The 19,383-nt window shown below is 54.4% G+C and overlaps 7 protein-coding genes across 7 annotated transcripts; 4 read left to right on the top strand and 3 right to left on the bottom strand.

Annotated features, from left to right (window-relative positions):
* Positions 1 to 597: 597 nt before the first annotated feature.
* Positions 598 to 2,687, bottom strand: DICSQDRAFT_69666 (O-methyltransferase; the record flags this gene model as incomplete). Its single annotated transcript, XM_007369887.1, has 8 exons — positions 598 to 735; positions 796 to 982; positions 1,046 to 1,221; positions 1,317 to 1,465; positions 1,657 to 1,934; positions 2,011 to 2,134; positions 2,211 to 2,376; positions 2,550 to 2,687. 8 exons carry the CDS (start codon positions 2,685 to 2,687, stop codon positions 598 to 600), a joined length of 1,356 nt encoding a protein of 451 aa, XP_007369949.1.
* Positions 2,688 to 3,633: 946 nt separating this feature from the next.
* Positions 3,634 to 5,363, top strand: DICSQDRAFT_140466 (uncharacterized protein). The gene is made up of 6 exons (XM_007369886.1): positions 3,634 to 3,896; positions 3,957 to 4,135; positions 4,200 to 4,273; positions 4,454 to 4,809; positions 4,860 to 5,029; positions 5,110 to 5,363. Exons 2-4 carry the CDS (start codon positions 4,123 to 4,125, stop codon positions 4,610 to 4,612), a joined length of 246 nt encoding a protein of 81 aa, XP_007369948.1. The 5' UTR covers positions 3,634 to 3,896; positions 3,957 to 4,122; the 3' UTR covers positions 4,613 to 4,809; positions 4,860 to 5,029; positions 5,110 to 5,363.
* Positions 5,364 to 5,761: 398 nt separating this feature from the next.
* DICSQDRAFT_69771 (uncharacterized protein) lies at positions 5,762 to 5,929 on the bottom strand (the record flags this gene model as incomplete). The annotated part of the gene is made up of 1 exon (XM_007369885.1): positions 5,762 to 5,929. A coding segment is annotated over one exon (168 nt), but the record flags the coding sequence as incomplete, so codon positions are not given.
* Positions 5,930 to 7,682: 1,753 nt separating this feature from the next.
* On the top strand, positions 7,683 to 8,662 carry DICSQDRAFT_140464 (uncharacterized protein). Its single transcript, XM_007369884.1, has 2 exons — positions 7,683 to 7,810; positions 8,003 to 8,662. The coding sequence occupies exon 2, from the start codon at positions 8,245 to 8,247 to the stop codon at positions 8,476 to 8,478; it is 234 nt and encodes a 77-aa protein (XP_007369946.1). The 5' UTR covers positions 7,683 to 7,810; positions 8,003 to 8,244; the 3' UTR covers positions 8,479 to 8,662.
* Positions 8,663 to 9,700: 1,038 nt separating this feature from the next.
* On the top strand, positions 9,701 to 11,674 carry DICSQDRAFT_129553 (uncharacterized protein; the record flags this gene model as incomplete). The annotated part of the gene is made up of 6 exons (XM_007369883.1): positions 9,701 to 9,781; positions 9,836 to 10,198; positions 10,565 to 10,738; positions 10,840 to 11,031; positions 11,088 to 11,336; positions 11,393 to 11,674. The coding sequence occupies 6 exons, from the start codon at positions 9,701 to 9,703 to the stop codon at positions 11,672 to 11,674; spliced, it is 1,341 nt and encodes a 446-aa protein (XP_007369945.1).
* A 1,946-nt stretch (positions 11,675 to 13,620) lies between these two features.
* Positions 13,621 to 15,282, bottom strand: DICSQDRAFT_35914 (uncharacterized protein; the record flags this gene model as incomplete). The annotated part of the gene is made up of 8 exons (XM_007369882.1): positions 13,621 to 13,689; positions 13,800 to 13,913; positions 13,968 to 14,080; positions 14,130 to 14,324; positions 14,520 to 14,675; positions 14,731 to 14,885; positions 14,939 to 15,025; positions 15,110 to 15,282. Coding segments are annotated over 8 exons (1,062 nt in total), but the record flags the coding sequence as incomplete, so codon positions are not given.
* Positions 15,283 to 17,601: 2,319 nt separating this feature from the next.
* Positions 17,602 to 18,171, top strand: DICSQDRAFT_174075 (uncharacterized protein; the record flags this gene model as incomplete). The annotated part of the gene is made up of 1 exon (XM_007369881.1): positions 17,602 to 18,171. One exon carries the CDS (start codon positions 17,602 to 17,604, stop codon positions 18,169 to 18,171), a length of 570 nt encoding a protein of 189 aa, XP_007369943.1.
* Positions 18,172 to 19,383: the final 1,212 nt, after the last annotated feature.

Genomic DNA, 19,383 nt, shown 5'->3' with positions numbered 1-19,383 from the left:
GTAGTCAGTGAGATAGTGGCTGGGTCTCGGACGTATCTGGGTTGACGCCTCTATTGAGGACTTGTTGTCAAGTGCAACTGAGGGGTTGTGCACGGCCTGGCGTTCCTTCCGTAGCAGCTGTGTACCTAAAATAGAACCTATAATCTCCGCCTCGTAGATCCCATGGTGCTTGTCGGACCCGAGGTGGTAGAAGAGGGTCTTGGTTCGGGAGGACCCCGCCCTCAGTAGCACCGCCGAAGCACCAACCTTGCCGCGCTTCTGCGAACCATCTGTGTATACCAGTATCTTGTGTCGTCTCGCCCATTCTTCATCGTCGTCCATGGCTTGATCTTTTGAGCTTGCAATGTGGACCCAGTGCGCTGGGATCCAAGCGGGATGGTGCCGAACGGCCTGGACCTTTTCCATGCGCTGTGGGGTGTCAGGGCTAGCATAGAGGTGGAGCAGCTCATGCAGCTGTGAGCGATGCTGCCGGACATAACGGGCTGCGAGCGTGCTTCTTCAATTGTGTCATGCATGTGCATATCCTACAGGCTCGGCATTACCCCCCTGAAAGTCACTCATGTTGCCTTCCATCGTCGCAAACCATCTCGTTACACTCTAGACGGGGGTGGCAGTCGTGTATGCCCATAACGAGCCCACCGCCCGCTTCACGCGTTCAATCATCCACCCCGCATTCTGCATCAGCGCGTCCATCTCGCGGTAAGTCCGTTCCTTCGCCGAGAATATCCCCATCATCTACGAAAACACTGATATCAGCCCCCCCTTTTCTCCGCCAGAGAGCATAATCTATCTTACCGAAACGTCAAGGATATACGCATTGGTGCTTGCTCGTCCGAGATTGGGGAGGAGCGGAGAGCCCTCGGGTACAAGGGAACGCATATCTGCGCTGCTGTCTTCGTCAAAACAGGCAAACGTGAGGAGATTGTCGACAATGAGAAGCTTCGTGTGCTCTCCGGCAGCCGCGCGTAGGTGTTTCAGGATCCTGCAGTTGTCAGTTACCAGTATTTGTCAATATTTGGCCTGGAACAATGCGAGAAGGACGCACCTGACAACGTATTCATCCGGCCAGTTGTGGGCGACGGCGCGGAGGAGGAACACCGTCGGCTGGGAGATAGTACCGAGGCCTGGGACTTCGAAGGATTCGCGAGGCGCGAAGAAATCTTGCGTGTGGTAGGAGACCCGTCCCGAGGAGAAGAGATCAGTGTGCTTGTTTCCCCAGGACTGTCCAACGTGTACGCAGCAAGCGGATAAGTAGCATTTACAGCAGACACTTCGGACTGAGCATAACGAATGGAGAAGCAAAGGTAAAGGCGCACCTGCTGAGCGATCGCCACGACCGGCGCCCGGTCCTCGACTACGAAACGTAGATGCGGGTATGCTTCCGCGAGGATGACAGACACGGACCCGATCCCGCCGCCAATGTCGACCACGACAGAATCTCGCGGGAGCTCATGCCAGGGAAAACCTGCAAAATAGTCGCATGCCAAGCCGATCAGTGTGCTGTGGTTTAAATGATACCGCAGAATTGCATCATATGATGTCCGAAGTATAGATCCCGAGCCTAGAGTCCCTAAGTCTCGGACCGCGGAACTGGGCAACACAGTGCCTCCAGATACGAAGGGAGGCAGAACACAAAGCAAAGAGGCAGGTACGCACCATAAATGATGTTCTCCGCCAGCTCCCAATACCTCGTCCCGTTCATCGAATGACCAAACCGCGCCAGTCGCGCCTCGTTCCCCGGCTCCTCGAGCCACTCGTAGTACTTGAGATCCGTCTTGAACGCGAGATTGAACGGACTGGCGTACATCTTCTCTCCAAAGCCGCCATCTGTGAGCAGCCAGTCGGCGAGCACAGAATGGATCTTCATGACTTCATCGCCAGAGGTGGCCGTGAAGGCCGCAACGCCGTCCGTCTCATCGTACTTTGTCCCTGGCCTGTTGCATATGCGTACGGCGTACCCCACACCCCAGGTGAGCAGTATCCATACTAGACAGGGGACAAGACACTTACGAGGATCTAATCTGGGCAGTAGATTTCCCTGAGTCGATGAACGAGGATAGGCGGTTGTTCGCAAACACGTCGGGGCGCACTTCTTGCAGCCAGTGATACGTCGCGAGCAGCCGCAGGACGTGGCCTGTTCACGTTGTTCATTACATGTATACAGTAAGCTCGGGCTCCTCTATGCAACGAGCAACATAAGGGAGACGTACTGATCTTCGTGTGGTCGATATCTCTGACGTTCGGGTTAGCACCGCGGCGGACGTCGGTTATGCGAGCGGCAAGGTCCTTGACGTGCAGCCCTTGCGGGCCCGCTTCGCGGAGGATCTCAACGGTGTGGGTGTTTTCAAGGAATTGAAGACATGCAATGAGGTTACCCTGTGGATCGCAGTTTCATGTCAGCGAGCGTCCTGCTTCTGTAGACTTCAATCGTCGGGTGCATGACCCGAATGAATACGATAGGCACAGTATCGATGACAAGGATATGCAATATCGAAAACAGAAGGAAAGTCAAGAACTCAATTAAGAACTCGACGAATGAGGACACCTACCCCTTGTGCCCCCTCGACCAACGAAAAGAATGGCTTATGCACCACCGCCGCAAGCTGCCCGCAAGCGGCGACAATCGTGTTCGCGGCTCCAAATACTACAGGGTCCCCTCTCAACTCCTCTGCTCTCTGCTGGTCCATCGTGGTCAGAGACGTGTTAGCGTAGTAGGGCACGTCGAGCGAGGGGAAGTCGAGCTCGTGCGCTCCATAGGTCGATTCGATGTCGGAGATGGCGTCGCCGATGACGGCATGGAGGGCACGGAGGGTCGCAAATGTCATCGTGCGGGTGTTGTGAGAGGGAGGGGCGACGGTTTGCGGGAGTGCATATGGGAATGATATATGATGGTGTCTTCAAGCGGGGCGCCACGGTCCACCGCACTGGACGGGCGGATACTGTGCGGCCTGCGCGTGCGATTTGGCGGGACTTGTACAAGATAAGCCGGGAAGACGTTAGGGACAACCGGACACTGTATGGAGCACACGACATACCCCAGAAGTCAGTGCCTTGTCGTATGACATAGCCATAGCGAACCATTCAGTCATATCAACGATAGCGCAGTTGTATGAGGAGAAAGCTTGCGCACCGAACGGACGTCTCCCTAGATTCGACGTCATCCAAACCGCTGGGTTGCGGAAATGCTATGTGAGACGTTCATATCCCAGAAACAAGGATGTGGAAAGTGCATGAGCGGAGCGGGAGTGTGCCTGCATACCAGAGGTCTGGTCAGGACAACGTTTCGGGACTGCATGATGGCTGCGTACCTTTTGACTAGCTACGTATGCATGCTTTCTGGAGCCACAATCGTCGCCGTGTGAAGCAGACAGTTTACACTCAGAGGCATGGTACCGAGACATGAAGTCATCTGAGAGGCTCTTGGCGGAGCAGAGCAGATGCGAGAGCTTCATGAAAGGGAATGCACGGGACTCTGGGACGGGGGCCGTGACTGGAGCGTGGGGATGGGAACGTCAAGGCTGCGATCGCCAGCGGATAGTTCCCGTGCAGTCTTGCGCGCATTGAGTTGATCTGCGGCAGCATGACCTAGAGGCCCAAGAACGTTTTCGAACGGAGAAATTGCCCAAAGAAATTGTACTATGTATAATAAGAAGCTTTTCCAGTGATGGCTGACGAGGGCATGCAGTTTGCGCAGCCGGATAGCAAAGAAATCACAGCTACAAGGTAAACTGAAAGATGTGATAGCCCAATCGACAGCATACAGCATCCATCGTAAGGCGTACTCCACCAAGTGAACCTCTGCTCCAGGCCTCTTTGGAAAGCGCGAGCAGTTGGCATCCTCCAAGCGGGTGTGATGCATAGCTTGACGAGAGCACCTAGGACTTAGGAGCACCGACCTATAACTGTCTGCTTAATTTCTCGATAATGACGGCATGCAATGTAAATGAGGAACTCACCCCGCTCATTTGGGAAGTGCCTACTTTGATGCAGTGGTCTTGAGCTCGGGCATTGCGCAAGACAGACTAGTTGCAGGCCGCACCGAAGGTTTGCGTTCCGCCTTGAGTGAGAGGTTGGGCGAAGGCGGCTATGAGGAATCAGTTGGCGAGTGCGAGGAGGACCTGCATGGCCTCGCTGGCTGTCAGCAGCTGGGTGAGATGGATGCCCTTGACGTTCGGGATGGTATGGCGCTCAACACTCACAGGGACCCTCCAGCCCGCCGTCGCAGGAGCTTCGTAGCATGAGCGATCTCGACAAAGTGGAGATGGGACCCGTCCTATGAATTGACGTTCCCGTGTCAGCAAATGTCTCTGACACGTGGCTCCCAGTCGACACTCCATACGGCAGAGCTGAGCCTGCCCTCTCATGTCGGCTTGATGGGGATGGGATGGCACGCAAGCACTGGGTCTGGAACTCGCAAAAGGAAAGTGCAGGAGATGGACGAACGAGAACTCACCCGCTGCGCCCATACAACATGACAACACAACGTCTGCACTCTTGTTCTTTGGCTGCCCACACACCGACAATCACCGATCGCCCCCACCCCGTTGTTGTCTTCCTTAGTACCATAGCGTCCTTCGCTATGGAGGACTTGCGTAGAAAGCCAGTGCGGTAGGGTTAGGAGCGAAGGGAAGGGCCGCGGGAATGGCGGGGCCGATGAGAGAGTGGAGAGCACGGATGGTTGTAATTGTTGGTAGGCTTGGGAGAAGCTCAAGGTGTATACGCACGACAGGTATCCGGAGGTAACGACTGGACCAATTCCGGTGGTAGAGTTCGAGCAGTAGATCGTGTTCACATGTCAATAGGGGTGGTCTGTACGCCGGTGTATCTCTGCGACAACAAATGAGCTGATGGCGACTTACGGATTGCATAGTCAAGACATTGACATAACATAATACCATGTATCGTCACACGATACAAGCCGGTCCCATCCAACCCAGGTAGCATTTGCAACTCACAGTTCGAATTCGGAGCAGGTAGCCTCTAATTTGTCGGGAAAGAGCCAAGTCGTGTTCCGGAGTTCCAGTGATCACTGTACGTGAGGGCTCGAGTTAGTTTCGGGGACTCTGTGCCTGCAGTGGTTCGGGTCCACATCATATGCACGTAACGCACGTTGGATTTGTTGGAAATGCAGCAGACATTGTCCCTCGCCGTGATAGCCTCGGGCTCCATGCCATGTGAGACACAAGAGGTCAGGGAGATGCAGCTGGGTCACGAGAGGGAGAAGACATAGAGCAAGGCGGAGACGGAGTAGTAGGAACTTTTCAAGGGAAGGTGCGGGTGCGATCGTACGGCAGAAGTGCAGAGACCAAGACGCTATACGTATCTGCAGACCCTAGTGAAAGGAGTCTAAGTAGACGAATAATATATACTAGGTCGGATACGGAGGAAGGCAGGAGATGCAGGACTTGTCGAGAATGTAGAGTGGATGAGGCCATGGATACTAGTCTCGTGACCAGACGTTCGGAGCTTGAATCGGATGCGAAAAACCGGGGGCATCCGAGCTCCTGAACGTCTGGTGGCTTTACCCCCGTGACTCCCCGCTCGGTGACCGGTGTGACCTCCCTGCCTCTTGTCCTTCGTGCGCGTCTGCCTGCTTATCTCCCCGCTATCTTCGAGTCGCGCTGAGCCTACTCCGCTCTTTGTCGACACTCCTCTAACTGGTACGTCTCTATGACATCTACAAGCCTTTGCTACACATCCTCCATACTCAATCTGTCTATCTCTCATATAGGCAGTACACAGTAGTCCGCTCCATGGGCGCTTATAGATCCTCGCGCACCCAGTCTAATCCCACCAACAGCGCCTCTGAGACATCCGCCTGCCACTGGTGTGGCACCTTCCCTCCCATGCGCTGTCGGAAGGTCTCTTCAAGCCTTTGCTGTGTGGCCTCTGAGTTGTATCCACGCGAGGCTTTGGCGGCTTCTCGGGCGGCTTCCAGGACGGCATATGAGCGGGCGTGTTCTTCGTGGGACAGTAGTCAGAGAGTAACAATAGCCATGTAGAGTATATTAGAGCAAGCCAGACATGATAATCCAGGAGATCATTGTGTCCAGTACAGGAGGTTTCGCAAGGTGTAACTACAACAGCAGGCCGCCACATCGCACACTGGAGTCGCCCTCCGACTTGTTCGGACTGCCTCAAATGGGATCGATATGTGACCACAGGTCACCGAGCGGGGAGTCACGGGGGTAAAGCCACCAGACGTTCAGGAGCTCGGATGCCCCCGGTTTTTCGCATCCGATTCAAGCTCCGAACGTCTGGTCACGAGACTACATCATTGCGGACGTTGTGGACCGCCTCAGCACTTCTGTAGTACAGTAACGCCGCGAGATCGCAACTGCTGCAAGTCCGTCTGTCGTTCAGTGTGCAGAACTCGTACAGACTAGTGTACAAACTACGCAATGCCTGAGACCGCGTTGCAGGCCGGGCAACAGCCGCGTCCGCCCAAGGTCAGTCCAGCGACAGCCACGCCACCAGCGAGCGAGATCGCGCCCTGCACCACCCCCCGGAGTGGAAGTGCGGCGTTCGCGGGCAATGTACTGGCAGACGAGGTACGCAGCACGGCGGGGTCGCTCAAAGGGCCCTGTTTCTCCCCGCGTGGACACCGCATGAACAAAAGCGTGCCACAGCCAGCGCGACAAGTGTCCACAGCCAGCGCGACAAGTGTCCACAGCCAGCGCGACAAGTGTCCACAGCCAGCGCGACAAGTGTCCACAGACACCGCAGGCCAGCGCCTGGGCGCTGCCTCGCTCTGTGCTCCCTCGGACATTGCCTCCCACCCACCATCTGCTTACTGCTTACTGTCGTCCTGGTATTCGAACAGCGACTCTATTCTCTACAGCTCTCAACATCTCCCTCTACAGCATGCTACCTTTTTGCTGTGTTGCGCATGCTCTCCGTACGCTCGGGTCAGCCATTCCTCGGCGTACCTCCTGCTGTCTACATAGCTACGCCCTCACAGCGTCGCGGTACATCTATCCTGCCACCCGAAGATATGCTACTGCACGCTCCCGTCACCCCTCTCGCCGTCTCAGGCGACCATCCTCGAGGAGCTCCGTCACATTCGCCCTGCCCTGTCATCAGCCTGCGGGATATCTGTCTTCACCGGATACCTATGACTTGCCTGAACCGGATGCGACACCCACGAGAGGTCATGGTCAGAGCAAGTAGAAGGTGAGAGTCGTGCATTCAGTCAATTTGCGTCGTACCGACACGTGCGATGTGCTTGTGAGTATCATCGACTATGTTTTGAGCAGGACCCTCTACATCGCTTTGGGCCATGCTCGTAGATGGCGCCGGTAGCTAGGAAGCATTGCTTTAGCTAGGAAGCATTGCTTTGGCTAGGAAGCATTGCTTTGGCTAGGAAGCATTGCTTTGTCTACCCTCCGCCTGGTTGGGATGCAATCCCATGTCTTGCCAAACGCGCCTTCCCCCCCTCGGCGAACAGCCAGCGCCATATCGCCTTCAACGATCGACGTCCTGCCGCGTCCAGCACCCGCGCGTGTCCAGCCCGTCGCGACGCCCACTATTCCCGGCGCACCCACCCACCTGAACCCGTACGCGACCTCGCGCGACATCCACACCCTCAACCGCGACGGCAGCCCCAGCGCCTTGTCCGCAGATGACGCCCGATTGGCCGGCTTCCGTGCGCTTGGGGAGCTCTGCTGTCGCGAAGTCGGGGGGCCGTTCCCAGCACCGAAGCCCGACAGCGAATATGGCGGGGCGTTCAGGGCAGCGGACGCGAATGGCGTGGCGCACGGGGAGATTGCGGCGATAGCGCACGGGCGGTTAATTGGAGGAGGCACAACAGGTACGCTCTCGTTCTCGCCTTCTTCCGCCCGACTGTCTTCCCTCCCCCGAACTTTCCGTGCTGCACGGTTGTTTGCTCGAACCACCCGTTGGTCTCGTTCTTGCAGAGTCGGATGTCGAACTCAGCTCGGTGTCTGGACTTTTGTGTTTCAAGTCGAAGGTCGGTCGCTGATGGAGTGGTTCTCGTACACAGGAAAACACACGTTCCGTCTCCAGGTCCTCCTGGACGCGCGCACCCTCGAGATCTATCGCAAAGCCGAAATCTCTGCGCGTCAAGGATGTCGACTTAGCCAGGCTACTCGTGACACACCGCCGCCGACGGGCAGCGTTCATGGGTGGTCGTACTCGCTACGCACCCCCTGTCGTCTACGTACACTGCACGTCCTTTACCCTACGAGCTAATTCGCATCTATGCTATCATTGCATGCAGATCAAATGATGTCCACGACGAGACAATCAGGGTTTGCCTTCCTCGGCTACGTCCAGGACAAGATCGCGATGATCCACCCCGCGTTCGCCGACATCAACCGTGGCTCCGGCGAGAGAAGGCGTCTCCCACCCCGTCCCCGTATCGCATTCAGGTCTGGGAGGCAGTACTTGCACATCGCGGAGGACGCGTGGTTCCTGTGCGGTATGGGGGCGACCATGGGCGCAGCGTGCATCGCATAGCACACTCGGTGCCTTGGATGCCGTGAAGCGGATGCGCTCGCTTTTGGTTTCTCGTTCCGCATCACGATTTCACCATGTCGTGGGGGGCGTTTGCGTGCTTTCCTGGTTGGGTGTCTGCGATGTGGTGAGATATAGGTCGTGACGATGGTCGAGATCCGTATCCCGTGTACTTTGGCACAAAATGACCATATACTGTATTGTTCAGCATTCACCACCTGGTTTGTGCATGTTCTGCGCATCCAACGTTGCTGCAGTTGCGATTTCGCGGCGTTGCTGTACCGAGAAGTGTCGAGGCGGTCCACAATGTCTGCAATGATGTATGTAGTGAGATTCCTAGGAGATGATTGCGGCGATGACGAGTACTCACCGCGTTTAAGGGCCTGCTGGTTCGAAGGTGAGCAACGGTAAATAGGTGTGTAATCGGAGTGTGGTCGGAGGACTAACTAGTGGGCCATTAGAACTTGTAGCAACTGAGAACAGCTGTGAGTAGATGGTTTATCGAACCAAATTTGGTATTGAAACAAATCACGTAATCGAAGTATCAATAGACGTCCGAGTCCAAGTTGAAACGCAGGGCATATTTGAGGGGTCGTACACGTCCACTGTTCGAGGTTCGAATAGATGGACTATTCGAAGGGTCGTATTCCTCCCCTGTTCGAGACTGAAACACATGAGCGAGTCGAATATGCAAGAAGCTTGCTATATATCATGTAGTATTGCCTAGTACACATGCAAGCTACTAAGGCAGTCTACTATGAATAACAAACCAGGTTGATTCTATTATAGGCTATATATATCGGGTACAAACAGGAGCAAAGAACACGCTCACGCCACCGAATCGCGGCGCGTACTAGCCGCCCGTGCTGGTATTGCGCCCGCCCACTGCTCCCGCCCACCGCTCCCGCCTGCCTCACCAATAATGGACGTCTGCCCCGAATATATCAGCGACCCGAATATTCGGGAGACCTGGGACCAAATACCCGACTATCTCAAGCAAGCACTATTGCAGAGGAATATTAGCGAGGCCGGCAGGGTGGGTACTAGCGCTCACCATGGGACCCCGACCACAATCCAGACGGGCATGCCTCCGCCGCAAGGGCAGCCATTCTCTGTGGCGCGCGTTGATGGAGAAGGGCCCAGGGAAGGGGGGGAATCTCACAGAGGGAGCGTACGGTGAGCCATATGAATATATGCGATGCATATAGGTGATCACCACCTACTAATGTTGTGTCCACAGCCTGCATACCACCCAGAGGGGAGCGCGCGAGCGTCGCAATACCTCATTAATGTTAGATATGTCTCTGTGAGTGGCGAGGATTTTTTAAGATATTATTAGTACGCATATACTCAACTGAAGTGCAGTTCCGATGGACACCGTCACCGTCTATCGGAGACTGGACAACCGGAACATGCATCAAGCAGCCCGACCATCGATCCTCAGCTTCTAGAAGAGGATACTGAGTTAGAAACATCCTCACCTGTCCACTCGGCGCCCATTGCCCTTGCACGCGGTCACCGAAACCCCCTCTATGCGGCGCGCGGCGGCCTTGCGCATCGTAACCCTGGCCGGAATGTTGCAACGGAGAACAACAAAGTGGACGACGCGCCATACGCGCCAGACCCCTTAGCCGTGAAGGATGAATCCGATCCACTCAGTTTGTTGAAGACCAGACATGAAGACCTAGATCTCGTGCAGCGACAGGCACGGCGAATTGTGTTAGTAAGTAGATTCCTGCCTCATCATACAAACTGTGTTCCCTTTGTTTGCACCGTCTCGTGGGCAAGACGGCCACTGTATGCGTCCTCCACTTGTTCCCCTCACGTCCAGATACTCCGCTAGGAGCGCGACGAGTGTACACATCCCTGCTGGCACAAATCTGCCCCGCCGCATGTGAAGTGTCGCCTCGACGTGGTCCGTCAGGGCATAGACGTCTGCAGACCTTCCTTGGAACGCGTGCGAGAGAACCAGGTGATCGCCATGAGGGAGGCCGGAGCAGACGCGTGTGCGCGTCCAAGCGAGTTATTCTAGGAAATAATACACGGAAGTTAGCGAGTGACATGTGCTCACCTTCGCGCGACATTGCAGAATATCGTAGGACAGCAATTCCGCCTGGTTACGGGTGTTAGCAAGCACGATAAATGGCCCAAGTGGGGGCAACAGATGCCGGGGATGGCAGTGAATTTTGAGGCGCGGGTTGATGAGTCTGTCAACCCTGACCTACTCGTCCGGGTTGCTGAGGTCTCCATGCAACAGTTGAAGGTAAGTGATCAGTATAAAATCGTGCGCTAGTTGTGCGAGAGCACTGACCCATTTTTGTGACTTGATGATGCGCTTTCAAACTTTAATCGGCGGCTCACCAGAACCACTCCGTCATCCATGCGACATGGATGAATGCCCCGAACGTCAAACTGACGTATTCCCTACTGCGTGAATGCGCGAAGACCAGCTTCCGGGGATTCCGAGCGGCGTACAACAGCCAGGTCGATCAAGAAAAGGCACGCCAGCGCAAAAAAAATGAGCGAGCATCACGATGGCAAAATCGGCGCAATAAGGTACGTACTGTTGGCTTGTAAATGATTCGTTAACTGCACTACATAAACATCATCAGAAAAGCGACAATCTTTACAGCGTCGCTCCGAGGTACCTGGAATTACATGGTGTTGACCCAGGACACCTCGTTACGGCGGACTTGATGTCTGATGAAGCGAGCGGGCCTGAGGACGATAGCAACGAAGACGCTGTTACGGAATGGCGACGTCAGATGGCTGAGAAGGCCGGGATAACGGGGAAATCTGATTCGCAGCTGGCAAAGTTGAGCTTTTTTGAGGTGATTAGACCAAACTGGCGATCCAATGAGGTATGTGCTTGTCTTTCAAGACATATGTAGATTATGCGCTCACAAATGTTTTGTAGTTGACAAAAATACACCGCGAACTGGCGGAGATCCATAACAGCTCCCTGCATCCCAAGTCGCTCCGGATGATGGTCGAACGTGTACGCGACACCGGACGTTCTAGTGACAAGATCCCCGGTTACGCGCCTTTCAACTTTGGGGTCAACATAGAATGGTACGAGAGGATGAAGGAGACTGACAGCAGGTTTCTAGGCGACTGGATGAAGCACCCCGATCCGCCTGGGTTTGGAGAGAACACCACACCAACGGATGACGGCACTGGTGACCCCTCGGCAACGTGAACGACGGAGGTTTCTTGTCGGACCGCGAAGTAGAATGATAGAGCGCATGTATTGTATCACCAATCCTGTTCTCGCTCAGTAAAATGTCAGGCTGTTGGTATCTGGAAGTGCAACTCTTGTAAGGGCTTCGCTGGGGGCACATTGACCGTCTCACAGAGAAAGAAAATCACGAGAATAGTACAAGTACAGATGATTGGGTAACAGTAATCCCTGAACGAACAGTGAGCACACAATATAGGCATATCTTGATGCTGGACGACGTACCCGGCCTCACAATAGCCCGGCCTCGCCGGCCCCTAGGTCTGCCAACGTCTCCATTGAGACAGCGTCCTGAGGGAAGTTAGCACACCAAGTGATGAGCGACCTGAGATGTGATGTTACGTACACCTCTGAGCGAGGTTGTGAGCCATAGACGTGGCGACTTGAGGTCATAAACACCTCGGGCAAGCTGGCATCGAATGGCAGTCACAGGGATCAACGGTGGAAGTCCTGTAGGACCACCACTCGGCATATGCTCACGATACTTCCAGCACCGGACATCGAGTTCTGGACTCATTGATAAGTGCCAAAGATGAGTCTCATCGCCGGGGATCTGATAGGTAACAAAAAACATACTAATCTCGCCAGGGGTTGTTTGCAACTTGCTCAATGTCTTGAGGAACGAGCCACAACACCTCAGCAAATACAGCTGGGGAGGAATGGCCCGGTTGCTGATGAATCAGTAGGCGCGCCACGTCGCCTGCCAAGTAAGGGTGCTGTGGCAGCGACACCTTGACTATACCTGAAGACGTCCTCGGAGTGATGCGCCGGCCATCGAGGATAATGTAGCTCAGTGTGTGCGCTGTGGGGTCAAGAAATGTTGCACCGGGGGGAGCATTGCAATCGTACGCATGGTATAAATGATGTTCAGGAGCGCCGGCTCGATTTTGCGTGTACCACCTAAGGATGGCATCACAAAGTGGCATGTCGACTTGGACGGCTCGGGCTGAGCGCACACCAAGTCCGATCGCCGTGAGGCAAAAAACTATGAGCAGCATTGATGAGTGTTAAGTGTTGGAAGAAAAGGAAAAATACCGTCATGTTGAACTGCGGTCTCGTGAGCTTGCCCGGCTCCTATAGCCTCAACGGTTCCGCGAGCCTCACGCGACTCATGGAGGAATCGTTGGGCTATTGAACGCGATACGTCCACCTCATTGGTACCATCCGGCGACAGCGTCGATACATGTTCGACCTGTGAAAGACGCGTTACATCAATAGCCCATCTGCACGGGGAACAAAAAGGTTAGTACGATAGCCCGGACTTGCATATGCCGATCAAATTCGCGCATCATGGTGACCTCTTGCTGGCCACCACGTCGGTTGTTCTGGTTGGTACTCTTGAGGGTTTTGTTGAGGCGCTCTGCAAGGAAAGCCCATATTTCATACACTGTGCCGTATTCTTCGAGCTGTGATGGAATGTGCGTCGCAAAGTGATGGTTTGGGACCATTGCCTGCAGCCCATATATCTGTGAAGACGATTAGCGATGACGTTGCATGGGAGGATTAAGAAGTCGGAGTGAAAGCACGACCAAAAAAACCAAGAGAGAGTAGACATCAACACATTTGCGACCGCATGCACATCGTCATATACATACACGCTTGTATTGTTGCAGGTACGAGAAGAGGAGATGTGCCCCACGCTGACGATCCGACGCCGATGTTGGGCTCGCTAAGAGAAGCTTAAGTGCTCCCCCGAGAGACAACATAAGCGGGACCTCGGCCTCCTGCATGCGCGGGGCCGGTTCAAGCGGCGGATTCGGAGCCTTGGCGGTCAGTTCTTTAATCTTCTTGTCCACTTTGGTGCGCTCCCTCGGATCGAGGTTGGGGGATGCCACCTGGGTGCGAAGGGCTTGCAAACTGGCTTCGTGCTTTGCGGCGGCATCCTTGTGTTTGCGCAATGTCACGTCATACTTCTTGCATGCCGCTTCGTAGTCCTTCACAGCTTCTTGTATGCACTGATCCCAGATCAATGGCAGCTACGCATCATAGTAGTCAGCAAGGAAACCATCACGAAAGCGAGCGAGAACTCCACTGCGTTCATTTTCGCATTCGAAACCAGGGTACGTCCGTTAACATCACGACTTACAATTATCATGCCTGGGCAAACAATCAACAACTTATACTCGTCTGCAGTGAGAGAGCCGCCAGCGGGCTCGCCCACGCGCAGAGGAAGGCGACCCGCCCACTCGGGAGCCTCGAACTAAGGAATGGAAGCATCACTGACTCCGACATTTTGACAGACAAGCTTGCTCACCGTATCAAAAAATCGATGCAACACAGACAGTTCGCGCTTGGTGCCTGCCTTGGTATCAGCACGCAATGTGCCGCTCTTGATCCAGCGTGAGTACCACTGATTTTTTACAACACCTGTATGTCGTTTCGTTAGCAAGACCACATACATATGATCAAAGCAAACCCGTCTTGCCCAGTAACAGGTTGTGCATCGGGTCTATGACCGTCATAGCAACACAGTCGTAGTACGGCAGTCTCATGAGTTCAGACCAACGCGACCCATGCTGCTTGAAGTATTCGTCGCGCTCTTTCTTGTCTTCAAGCGACTGCCATGCTCGTGCCCGAGCAACGTGCACTTCCGCACTTCTAGGTGGACATCCTAGCAAAATATGAGTTAGCTGGGGTCGATGCAGATGTACCTAGTGCTCAAGATAGTTGAAGCAGACTGAGAGGCAAGTGAGAAGCTAGGAGCGGAGATGGAGGTGGAGGCACGGCGCGGCAGGAAGGCAGCCCCGCTGACTGCTATGAGACCAACACAAGGAATGACTCTCTCAAACTGCGAACACAAACATACCTCCATTTAGACATTCATCAGAATACATATTTTTCGTGTCAACGAGTCCCTGAGTGCATGGCGCCTTCGTGTGGCTCTTGTCCGCAAAGCCACCTGCCTTGCACATGGCGGGATGATCAGCACACGTGCAGACGAGTGCAACCCGCATGCGTCGGCCTACAAAATGGTTTCAGCGAAAGGTGTCTAGTTTTGCGTGCACACCTTGACATACCCTCCTTGCGTGACTCAGTCGGGGCAAATATGCCTAGGTAGAAGAGCACGAGCAGGTCATCGACGACCAGCTCGAGCCAATGCTGTAATTCCTCCGCGTCAGGCTCCTTGGGACCATCAGTCATCGCGCTCAGAATGAGGTTCTCCACACGATACCTGTCGTCACTGTTAGAGTATATCACGAGCGATGTACTCAAAGATCCACGCACCGTAGCACCGGCGGCAGGTTGGGAATGGAGAACGATATGGCGCCTGATGAGTACGACGCACTGAAAGCGCTCGAAGATGCCGAAAACCTGTTGAAGAAGTGATCACAATCATGTCGAGACGATAACCATGCTGAGCATCCGCGATCTCGATCACTCTGGAAACGAACTCACCAATCGATGTGGAGAATTACTGCTATGCGCAACTCATGTCCTCCTTGAGGCCCGAAGAATGGCTGGCCATCAGCCCCCTTGAGAGATTTCCACCGACGACCATCCTGGATGGAGCGAAATACGCCAGGAGGGGGGGGAGGTTTGTAGCGCCACGCATCCAGTTCCCGCTCGATGCCCGGCTGACGCAATAGGTGCACGAGGGCGGAAGAGAGCAGTCGAAAAGGCGTCACGGCCTTTGGAATGGGTGTAGGGGGAGGACGTCCGATGAGACGTAATAGCACGTTCCGCGGCCCCTGGCTGAAGAGGGGGGTGTCGCATTCTGGGCATTTGATGTGCTGGTTCACGAGGTCAGGTTTGAAGAGGCGTCGACATTGCGGACATTCGATGAGAACGTGGAACCGGTCGGTGAGATCAAGCCGCTTCAGCGCCGTTGTAAGTGTTGTAGGCATGGGATCGGCGTTATCAACCAGCTTAAGGGCGAGGAATATGAACCGGAGTGTCGACAGGGTGATGTTGCATGCACGAAAGGTGACATGGTGGTGGGTGTGCAGGAAGACAACCAGGAGGAGGATTGACCGAACATACCACAAGCTATGGGCTGAGGCATAGACCTCTGAAGCAGGCAGAGGAGGGGGGATTATAGGGAGCTCACACGCGCGCGCGAACATCGGGTGCACAGGCTCGGAGATGCCAGGACAAGGCCCAAGGTTGTTCCCAGTAGACATCGCAGGCGTCACAGTCCCGGATTCCTCAGCTGAGGCATGAGATTGGCTGGCGTCGTGGGGACCGGTGGTTGGCTGTGAGAGGTTCGAGAGACCTGCATCAGCGCCGATAGACACAGAAGTGATGTCGTCTTCCTCCCGCTCCACTTCGACCTGTTGCGGACATAGATCGTCCGCAAGGAGCTGCAGAGCGTCCAGGTCATCCGGGTCATCGTAGAGACCAAGGGAACGCGCGGGCTGAAATGGATCCTCCAGAGGCTGAGCGTCCGAGCTGTCGAGCTGGGTGCTCTCATCACATATCAGGGCCTGTACACAGCCAGGGAGCTGGCGCATTTGCGCGTCTTCCATAGGAACATCGCTATCGGTGCTGTGGGGATTACTAGGCTATAGAAATAAGATCAGAAAAAAAGTTCGTAACAACGCATATAATGACTAATAACTTACCATCTGCCTGTCTCGCAAGTCCTCGTCGTCAACCCGGCCGACCGGGTCATCAAACGGGTAGTCGAAATCGACTGGACCGAGCCGATCAAAACGCGTCGAAAGCGAGTCCAAGGCTTCATGCCTGGCATATGTGGTGGGGGGGGACGGGGTTCGTGCACGCTTCATAGGTACACTGGCCGAGATGCTAGAGTTGGTGGGGACAGGACCTGATCGGGCGGGCGGGGCACCGCGGCCACCTCGTGATGTTGTAGCACTCCGACCGCCTCGTGGCATCGCACCGCGGGCGCGAGATCCCGTCATGGTTCCTCGACCCCGTCCGCGCTGATACGCCTGAGATTCCATCCTCCGCGCCATCATCTGATGGTTCAAGGCCGTCGTTGTCGGGATCCATTGGCCGATGGGATCGAGCGATTTGCATAGCGCACAAACGCACAATGTGTGGCGTTTACGAGCAGGCGTTGCCATGAGGTGGATAGATTGAGGTGAGGATGACGAAACGGACGAGGCAGGGGTGTGGAGATAGACTGAGGGGGACCTTGAGATGCCTGATAGCGCGAGCTAGTCTAGTACGAGGGGAAAGAAGAGAATCTGTGTACTGCGACGTCAAAATTTCAGCTCCGTAAGTACTATATATCCCAAAGTCTCCCCCGATACCAAGATGCGAGCTGACCGTCAATTATGGCTTGTGGCAATCAAGCTGTTCGAGAATGTTGCTAGGGAGCGACAATGGGACTGAGTTGAGATTGAAACAAATGTCAGTACATCGACCAACTTGAATCTATTTAGGGGTCGCGACACCTTGGCTTGACTAAATTGCTAGGATACCGTTAGGTATGGATGAGATGCCTTGATCTATTCACGTGGACTCACGGGCCTCAACTAGACCCTAAAGTCGACGATCGAATGGATGTTAGTACGTTGACCATGTAAGGCTACTCACATACTGTTTAAGGCGCGACGACGCGACGCGCTTGCCACGTGCAGTACGCGTGATGTCACAATCCATTTATAGTCATTTGTATATATTTGTGTTCACACGCATATTACAGTCCCTTATCTATTCACATCCCTATGACTAGCTGGTACTCGCTGATACTGTCTGACGTACACACGCTTGAACCAGAAGGTGCTTGAACGCGGTGACTTCTTGCTACCGATGCAGTCAAGTGCGGAGTCCATATTTTGGATGCGAAGTCTTCTCTGTCAAACTCAGAAACTGCGCCCCATGGGCACAGCCTGATCAAAAGACGCTGTCTTACTCGTCCCTAGGCCTAGTCCCTCTCGAGCTCATCGTTCCGCACCAGCATCACTCGCTCTCGACGCATCATGTTTCCCAACAACGACCGCCCGAACTCCTCGCATCCCTCGCCCTCGAATCCGCCCACCATGCAGTCCCTCGCGCTCCCAGTGGAGGTCATCAAGGGCGTCATCGACCGCTGCTCCGATCACACGATCACACTGCTTGCCTTCGCTCTCACCTGCCGCGACCTCTATCCTCGTAGCATCCTCGTCCTATTCACGGAAGTCCGCCTCCGAAACAGGGATCGGCTCTTTGATCTCTGCGACGTGCTCAAGGCGAAGCCCGAGCGTCAGCCTTTCGTGCAATCTCTGTCGATTCAATGGGACCACTTTGCGCCATACCATCTGCTGTCCATTCTGCCTGCTCTTCGTCATATAGAATTGTGGAGCTATGATAGTCCAATACGATGCCACCCTTCCACTCTACTCTGCTGCAGGCGATTCGGATGTGGGATTCGGAGCCTGACTATCAAATGGGTCGAATTCTCGACTTGCAATGCTTTCCTCCAGTTCCTTGCCGCATTCCCGGGCATCGAACACCTCACATGCGATCAGCTGAACATATATCAAGGAGGCGAAGCGAGCCCATTGGTGTAAAAGAGTCTGTCTCGCCAACTGCGTCTGAGAACGTTGACTGTGAGTGTTGTTATGGTTGTCTCCGTGTTTTCTCTCGATTGTGACTTCGACTCCTCTTCCGACAGATAGTTCTCCGCGTAAACGACACGATCGCGAAATCATTGCTCGGGATAGGTCCACCGATGACTCCCGCTTCGCTTCCAACCCTCAACCGTCATCGTTCGTATTTCAATTCTTCTCACAATCCCTGCAATCTCATCGCACATACTAGAAACATCGCCCACACTCCCTCATTTATCAGACGGGACCCTTGAGGTCTCGTTCACATTGCGGATATATGCTTCTACAGAGGGGATCAAACGCGCTGTGGAAACCTTGGCGGGTCCAGTAGCAATGAAGATCAGCACCGTTACTGCGTACCTCTGGCAGGATAACACTGGGAACCTATATCGCGAATGCCGTAGACCAGAAAACCTGGAGCTTTATGGCGCATTGGAAAAGATCCTCAGCAAGTACCCCGCCCATCGTGTGGTACTCACAGTTGAACGTGGCCTTCGCTTGAACATGCGGAAGACAATCTCTGGAATGGAGGAATTCAAAGGGTGCCTTTCCAAAACAAGTGAGCACTGGTCGCTGGAAGAAGAGCCCAGATACTGTGAGTTTTACTCACCAACCATGGTGCTAAGCTAGAGGTTGACTTGCGTAGCTGGAAGACCCGGGCATGACTCGGAAGTCACTGCACTGGTCGTCTCCCCAGACGGGCGATGGGTAGCGACGGCCTCCGATGATTCCACGATTGTAATGTTTACGGGTGTCGCCTGATTCACACAAGTCCGAAGTACACTGAACCAATCTCTAGATTGAGAGGGCGTATACTATGGTGGACGTGGTGAAAGGCTCAGAAGCCTTCGCCACGTCGCGCGGATCCAGATGGATCAGCGCCGATCACCATGACGATCCAGATGTAGATACAAGATGTAGATTAACTACGTAGATAAGATAAGATAATGAACGATCCGTTACATTCTCCCCCTTCAGAACCTGTGCCAGGTTCTCATATGATACCAATGAGGAATAGGGAGTGCATGGAATAGCCATGTCCATATGAGAGAAGGGAAAAGCATAAGCGTCCGATAGGATGCGCGATGATGATGCGAGAGAGGAAATGTTGATGCGGCGGGCGTGATACGAAATTGCGGGTGGACAATGCGGTTGAGCGGGAGACGGCGTGCC

Source organism: Dichomitus squalens (genome assembly GCF_000275845.1).
Source record: "Dichomitus squalens LYAD-421 SS1 unplaced genomic scaffold DICSQscaffold_57, whole genome shotgun sequence".
NCBI lineage: Eukaryota > Fungi > Basidiomycota > Agaricomycetes > Polyporales > Polyporaceae > Dichomitus > Dichomitus squalens.
The sequence above is the reverse complement of the archived record's forward strand: the minus strand, read 5'-3'. Positions and strand labels throughout refer to the sequence as shown.

Bases quoted from the DNA above. Each gene is read 5' to 3' on its own strand.
- DICSQDRAFT_140466 (XM_007369886.1), top strand. The intron at 4,274-4,453 runs CTATGAATTGAC...ACGAGAACTCAC, and splicing joins AAGTGGAGATGGGACCCGTC to CCGCTGCGCCCATACAACAT.
- DICSQDRAFT_140464 (XM_007369884.1), top strand. From the start codon at position 8,245: ATGATGTCCACGACGAGACAATCAGGGTTTGCCTTCCTCGGCTACGTC.